Source organism: Hippoglossus hippoglossus, chromosome 22, assembly GCF_009819705.1.
Source record: "Hippoglossus hippoglossus isolate fHipHip1 chromosome 22, fHipHip1.pri, whole genome shotgun sequence".
NCBI lineage: Eukaryota > Metazoa > Chordata > Actinopteri > Pleuronectiformes > Pleuronectidae > Hippoglossus > Hippoglossus hippoglossus.
The window spans coordinates 23,324,559-23,332,194 of record NC_047172.1 but is presented as its reverse complement, the minus strand read 5'-3'; the positions used below and the strand labels follow the sequence as shown (position 1 = coordinate 23,332,194).

At 42.0% G+C, this 7,636-nt stretch overlaps 2 protein-coding genes across 3 annotated transcripts in view; one reads left to right on the top strand and one right to left on the bottom strand.

Moving 5' to 3' along the window:
* The window catches only part of LOC117756218 (histone H1-like), a 266,131-nt gene that overhangs the window by 127,469 nt on the left and 131,026 nt on the right, over positions 1 to 7,636 (top strand). The gene's annotated exons all lie outside the window — the stretch shown is intronic.
* Positions 2,507 to 7,636, bottom strand: part of ccdc88c (coiled-coil domain containing 88C) — a 50,184-nt gene continuing 45,054 nt past the window's right edge. Inside the window, exons 31-32 of one of the 2 annotated variants that reach the window (XR_004612768.1) lie at positions 6,234 to 7,070; positions 2,507 to 6,193 (exon numbers count right to left, since the gene is read on the bottom strand). Coding sequence is in view for 1 of the 2 variants with exons in the window: in XM_034576545.1 (XP_034432436.1) it covers positions 6,300 to 7,070 (771 nt within the window). In the remaining variant the exon portion in view is untranslated. Of the gene's footprint in view, positions 7,071 to 7,636 lie in introns of both variants that reach the window. The other variant, XM_034576545.1, reaches the window with a different exon arrangement.

Here is a 7,636-nt window from a genome sequence, read left to right as displayed (position 1 = left end):
TGTGTGGAAACACCTACTGTAGCGAGAACTACGGAGGAGTAGTTTGACAGGTGTCTGCCTGTCTTTCTCTCTATCTCTCTCTCTCTCTGTCTCCTCTTTCTGGCTGTCTTTCTGGCTGTCTGGCTGTCTCTCTGTCTGTCTGTCCGCCTGTCTGTCCGCCTGTCTGTCTGTCTGCCTGGCTGTCTCTCTTTCTGTCTGTCTGTCTGTCTGCCTGGCTGTCTGTCCGCCTGTCTGTCTGTCTGTCTCTCTTTCTGTCTGTCTCTCTTTCTGTCTGTCCGTCTGTCTGTCTGTCCGTCTGTCTGCCTGTCTGTCTCTCTGTCTGTCTGTCCGTCTCTCTGTCTGTCTCTCTTTCTGTCTGTCCGTCTGTCTGCCTGTCTGTCTCTCTTTCTGTCTGTCCGCCTGTCTGTCTGTCTGCCTGGCTGTCTCTCATTCTGTCTATCAGATCTCTGCAAGAAGCAGTCACCACTGTACAGTTGTGTAACTGAAACTAAAATGAAGACCCAATTAAAGGTAAATATTCATTTTACTGTTGTAGAAGAAGAAAAATAATATTGTGTGATAATCATTTTTTGGTCATCATCAACCTATTACCTACAGTATATTACCTATAGTTTTGGGAAATATTCATACCCATTCATTTATTTGGGATCAAATTGACAGTTTTGTTCATTAATCATATAGCTATAACAAATTTTGGGGCAAATTATTCAAACTCCAAAGCTGAAATTTGTCATTTACAAAGTATTAACTGTTAATTCAGAACTTTACAGAAGGAAGTTTGGCTGCACTTTTACACACCTGGGCTTTTCCTGACAGATCCTGGCAAACTCCATCAGCTGGGATGATCAACCTTTTTAAATCATGTCCACTCAAATGATTTTTCCTCAGGTGGATCCCAGTCAAGAAATTGACATATCTTAAGAACATCTAGAATTGCACTCAGTAGAGCCAAGGCCCAACAGTTCCCTTAAATTCAATCAAGCTGCACCAAATTTCACATATGAGGGTTGATGTGGGAAAGAAGCTAGAGTTCCTAGAGGTGGTCCACACAACCCAGACATTGTTCATGTGTCGGCCAAAGACTGCAAAATTGTTCTTATTGAGCTGATGGCACCATAGTATAAGAGCTGTGAGGAAGCCCGCAAGAGGAAGGCCTTGAAATATCAACAAATCAATCAGGCATGGCTGTCCCCTGTGGAAGTAGCCTGCAGAGGGTTTCTGACCAAATCAGTGTGGCGGCAGTTGTCACCTCTGGGCCTGGAAGAGAGGAGCAAGAAACGTGCTGTTTGCAGGATGAGGAAGGGGGCTTAACGAGCCTCCTGCTGGATATGGCACAAAACAGAGGAGGAAAGCTGGAAGCCTGGAGCAGATGGGCATGTGGCCACCACTGCCGACCCAATTGGAGATTGTCATGGTTAAGGGTAAAAACACTCGGGTACCACCTGATGTTATCTGCTCCTGGCTGAAGGCTACGCTTACCTTATGAGGTGACTGAGGAAAGCATCTAGGTGTATGAAAATGCTCTGGTAAATGGTCTGTATATGTATAGTGCCACTCATGTGGAATGATGAAGACTGGGATCGAACTGCCAACCCTCTGGTTAGAGGATGTCCCCTATGTCACAACATCTGTTCCCTAAATGCTCCTGGTTTTTTAAAATCAGGATCCATTAATCATTCATTCACCACATGCTTCCATGTTTCCAAGTTCTGTGGAAATATGTTCTGTTGATTTTGTGTAATCTTGCTTAAAAACAAACATACAAACCAACCAACAAACTAATGGAAAGGGATGCAAACATAACCTCCTTGGCAGAGGTAATGAATCCCAACAGGACACACATGAACACAATTTAAAATAAGAGCAAAGATTCTGAATATCAGAGGTTTTGTATTTCAACACATCTGAAAACAAATTCAAAACACATTTTCACCTTGTCATTATGGGTTACTGAGTGCATATCAATGGATAATCGTAAATTTATCGAATTAAACTGAAATCTATGACTGGAAGGTCTGACAACATTCTGATTGGACTGTACAAGTAAATGTTTACCAAAACACACTGATTACATAACATGCCATTTGGTGGACACTTCTATCCAAAGCGACTTACAATAAGTGCATTCAACATCTTTGAGGGGCCATTTAGGGGTTCAGTATCTTGCCCAAGGACACTTCGTCATGCAAATGGGGAGGCTGAGGACGGAATCGCTGACCTTCTGGTTGGAGGACGACCACTCTACCCCCTCAGCCACAGCCAGAGCCACCCCACACTCAAAACTTATTAGACACAAACACAGAGAAACAGAGCAACCTTAACAAGAACTAAATAAAATGTACTTATAATGCCAATTAAACATGCATTCATGTTGAGTACTGCTCTGTATTTACATATACATGTGTGCCAATATACACACAGATCTTACTGGCACTAAGCAGCACATGTGAGGAGCACCTGCCCTAAACGAAAAGTCACTCAAGAAACAGACACTGCCACAAGAGCATCAGTTCAATATTAGAGATCTTTATTAGAAAACGCTTTTGAGTTGAATAACATCAGCCTCCTCAGTTACAGTAGCAGTTATTCCAGTTAGAGCAGGAGAAGTCTGTGACGTCAGTTCCACTTCACCTTCTGCTTTCACTTCCCTCACGTGACGCTGCCTAGCAGCTCTTCTTTTATTTCAGTTAAGTGTGCACAATGGTGCGAAGACACATAAACCAAGAGCGAGGGATCACAGAGGTGTCATAGAAGGAGGATGCCACAGTTTTAGAACAGTAATGCAGGTGGACTGGTCAACAAACAGGTAGTCAGCAAAGCAGAATGACACATACACAAAAACATAAACAGGCCAGACACGCACACCTTCCAGAAAGCCAATAACAGTAACATTATGAAACACACTTGCATAAAGTGTGTGTGAGATGGTGTGTTACAATAACATGAAAATTGCTTCTGTGAATAATTGTTTTTCCCATTTCGACATTGGAAAACTGAAACTGATACACACACACATCTTTAAGAAATAGTGATGAAGAGTACAGACAGAACAAAGACAACACACACCAACTGAAAACAGGTAAACAGATAAACTATCAACAGGATCATCCTACAGTGTTTCACATCATGTCACTACTATGTAAACTTCTAAAGTATTAAAACAAATCTACATCTATCAAAGCTTTACTGGAATCACAGGGTTTAACCAGTTTACAGGAATTTGTTTTGGTATCAACAAACATTTTCAAAGCTAAGTTCCAGAAGATTTTACAAAATGTATCCCAGGTCTTCTGACATTTGACTTGTTTATAAAATCTGACATCATGTACAAATGTTACAGGTAAAATAATTTAGCTCGTTGCATATTGTCATGTGATTTTTGTTCAGAATGTGAGCAGAAGGTTTAGTGATAGACTTCATTCTCACAACTCCAGTGTTACATCTTCCTCCTCCTCACTCCGCTTGTTGTCAGTCATTTCTAATGCAGGAAGGATAGATGTGTATTTAAAGCAGTACAGACATAACGTCAGTGGATCAGTGTCACTATTGTGAGATTCATTTTTTCAAATTTTTTTCCCAAGGAACACAAATGAATTTCTCCCACCTCCTTTCCATCATCTTCCTCTTCTCTCTGTTCACCACAGAATACAACACATATGTGTAAATAACCAGCGCTGACAACACTGAAAACAAAATCACCTGTGTCTGCAGGAGACTTGTGACTCATGTTTGACCTTCGGTCAAGAATAAAAGTGATAAATCTAAGAAAAGGTGACTTCATATCAAGGTGTTTTTGTGAGAACTTAATAATTTGTGAGACTGTGCCGCTAAGAGACAAACATGATGTTTAAATGTGATAAACAGGTGTGGTCGAGAGAAGTCTAAGAGTATTAGCTGGGCTGACTTAATAACATTTAAAATGTACATGTAAGGTTTGTGCCATATGACAATAAATAAAGTGTGAACCATTATATATCTGTCAGCTATTCAGTGACGTGCTGTCCCTTTAATGTCAAAGGTTATATTAGACATAGTAAGTGTTCAAAATCCGCTGTAAGGACTATTTTGTTGTAATGTTAAAATGGTTACACAGTATTATTTCCATCTGGTCATTCTGTCTAAAAACTGTTTTTTTTACTTTTCTTTTCTTTATTATATGATCTGCTAGTAATTGTGAGATAAATAGTGCATTATGGATGTTGAGTTTTAATTATCTGCTAAATTTAATGTTTAGAAAACACCTTTATCAGTGTTGCAAATGTTGGGGAATCTGGAATGTCTGAGCTAAAGCACACAAACTACATCTGATCTCAGTGTTTCACTTGAGCCTCAAATAAATGGCTCATGTTGTGTCAGTGTTTGCTTACACAGCTGGCAGCAGGTAAACTCGGACTATAGCATCACAACAATAATAACGCATATAGCTGGTCACACACACAATGATCACCTAATGCTGGTGCGGGCGAACACAGATAGAAGATGGAAGCAAATGCCATGTGTAGTTTTTGCTTGGGAAATAACAAAAATATAAAACACAAACTGTTATTGAAGATTTTGTCCATTTCAGAAAATGCTTACTCAGTAGCTATGCTTGCTAACAGCATAGCATATGTGCTAAAGTTAAGTGTGTTAATCTCATTGTACCCTGTACAATGACAATAAAGCTTTCTATTCTATTCTATTCTATGTGCACTTACAGACAGAACGATCTGCTAGACACTGTGTATTCATTTATTTCTCATAAAAACTATTGCCACAGTAAATTAATTATAGGCACAACTCTAAATATCCAGATCACAGTGGGTCCAGGCTCAGACTCCATCGCACTCACTGTCTGTTGTGCAGCGCCTAAAACTGTGGGCTTACTTAGCATGCAGCAGTACACTGTGGTTTACTCAGCAGAGTGTGTGTGTGTCCATGCATGTGTGTGCACGCGAGTGTAAATTAAATCCAGTTCAATGGTTAGAAAAGCCACAACCAACCCCCTGAAGGACAATGTCTGTGTCTGCATCATTACATATACTGTATATGTGTGTGTGTGTGTGTGCGTGCGTGTTTTTGAATCTAGTGTTGGCTTGGACAGAGCAACATTTCCAGTAAAGTGTCACAGTGTTGCATGCTGGGACAGAATCTAAAGATGGAGGGAGAAAGACTATAATTTAAATGGGTGGGGCCCCTCCATCTCTGTCTTGTTTATCTGTTCATCCTCCCATCACTCTATCCATCTCTATATCTGTCAATTCATCTGTGTCCATCACAGCATCCCTCTATTTATTCTAACCTACTTTCTCTCTGTCTTTACCCCTTTTCCATTCCACTTGAATCCTCTCTCTTTGCAAGATCCCCCTGGTTTCTGTAATTCCTCTTTCCAGTGTTTTTTCTACATAACAGAGAAGAGGAAGAGGCGAGAAAAAGGGAGGGTAAATCTGATACATTCAGTTGCTCTCGTGCTTCTGGTCATCTTAACTTTAGTTCAGTCACTCTTGGTGAAGGCTAATTCATTGCCTACAATTCTGCAGAACTGCTGGCAGCCAGGTAAACATTTGCAGGGCCAGCCAGTGGGCAGTCAGAGTTCCAGCTCATAGACAAAGCCCATTGCCCATAGTGTTGTGGTCCACAACTGGGCTGTAAGTGTTATGGATTCTCAGACTTCAGACACTGCAGCTTGCATCTCCATTTCAATAGATATTAAAATTGGAACGCTTTAAACATTTTTTACATCTGGATCATAATCTGGTCAAAACATCCACAATTCACCTCAAATACAGTCAAGAATGGAAACACCATTTAAAAAACAGCTCCTTTGGCAGCTTTGTTGCCCCAGAGAAAAGCCCATCATATGGACAGAGGCGGTTAGCTGGATCAAGCTCAACATGCTGATAACAAACAGGCAAAGCTTCATGAATTCAAGCATTGTCAGAGACTTTAGTGTGATGTTCATCTCTTAATCCCTATATATTGCATCTGCCGCCGAGAGAGTCACTTCGAGATTATGATAATGATATTAAAACCGACAGGTTTTGGTTGTTCATCTACAAGTTTGTACCAGAAAATACAAACTTTAATCCTTCATGCTGAGATGTTTTTAAATGTGACAAAGTCCTGCCCATAGACTTCCTGTGCCTGTTGCTGTATTGGAACAACGTTTGACCACAGGCTTCAAAGTTCTAAGATTTATCCACAAGACAAAGAATTTAGTCCAAAGACTGATTACATGTGCCTGAGGGTTTTGACTCAGTCCACACAGCTCCAACATTTAGCTCATGCAGACTGAAGTTAAGAGTATCTGGTTCCAGGTTTTAGACACAACCGTACTCGTACCACACTGTTTGGGGGTCGTTGTTGGGGTCAGGGGATGCTGGTGTGCTTTTTGGGCGTTCAACAGGGCTCTCACTTTCTTTCTTTAAGTGGGAGGAGTCATCTGACTGTCCCTCTCTTAACACCTCCCCTTGCTCAGAGGCCTCATTAGGCGGTTTTGCTGGCACAGCCCTGGTGGGAGTGACCATGGCGACCTCGCCATGGTGATGGTAGGAAGAGGACGAGGACGGGCCGTTCTGGGATGCAGGAGTCCTCCCCCTCTCTCTTTCTCGCTCTGTGCATCTCTCCGTCTGCAGATTCAGAGAGGATGAGTGGTGAATGGGTTGGTTTAGGAAGCTGCCATCTCCAATTTGATTGGTTGGACCAGCCAGACGGGCAGAGAGTGGCCGTTCTCTCCCATTTACTCCTCCTCCTTGCCGTCGAACTACCACATCTGATTGGCCAGGAGAGGCCTCATTTCCGCGGAAACTGTCTGGTCCACTAGAACGCAGCAAATCAGCTGAGGCCAAGCTGAAGGCACGGCTCAATGATTGGCTGGTTCTCTGGCCGAGGGGCGGGCATGAGGATGGAGACTGGCCCACTGGTTGGCGAGGTGAAGGCTTCACGCTCTGGCCTGGCCTCTGGTTGGATGTTTGTACAGTGGGCGAGACATAGCTGGTGGGAGTCACCTGATCTCTGATAGTGGGAGCTGAGGGGGCAGGACTTCTGGTGAAATAGTCAGTCATCAAGTCCTCCTTGCTTCCTGTAGAGACCTAGAGCGAGAGAGAGAGAGAATTTGGAAAAATAAGTTAGGATAGTTGGTCAGATTTTTTCTTTTTAGGCTGTAGCTCCTACGGATTACTTGAGTGATGCAGATATTTTAAAGTGACTAATGGTATGTCACTGCTGTACCAGTATATGCCACAACTGACAATCGATGCATGATACCACTTACAGGTACCACTTTCCACAAGTGATGAGATAACGTGATGAACTGATGGCATATAACCTAACGGTAGAGTAAAATATGAAGAGGTGAGTGCTTTTCTTCTGTGGGGGCTGAGCCTGCAAGGCTAACCACAGCTACATATTACCCCTGAATAATAATTTAGTAGCACTTAAAATGGCACTTACTTATAGCACTTTGTAGTTTTGCTTTTTTGAAGAAATTGTACTTTCTCTATTCTGGTTGTTCTGGGTTTGTACCCTCATGGTTGAATGCACTTATTGTAAGTCGCTTTGGATAAAAGCGTCAGCTAAATGAAATGTAATGTAATGAATAGCTAACGACCAAAGTCCTAGACAAGGTTTGAATGACAAAAGCTCAAATTAGACAGTC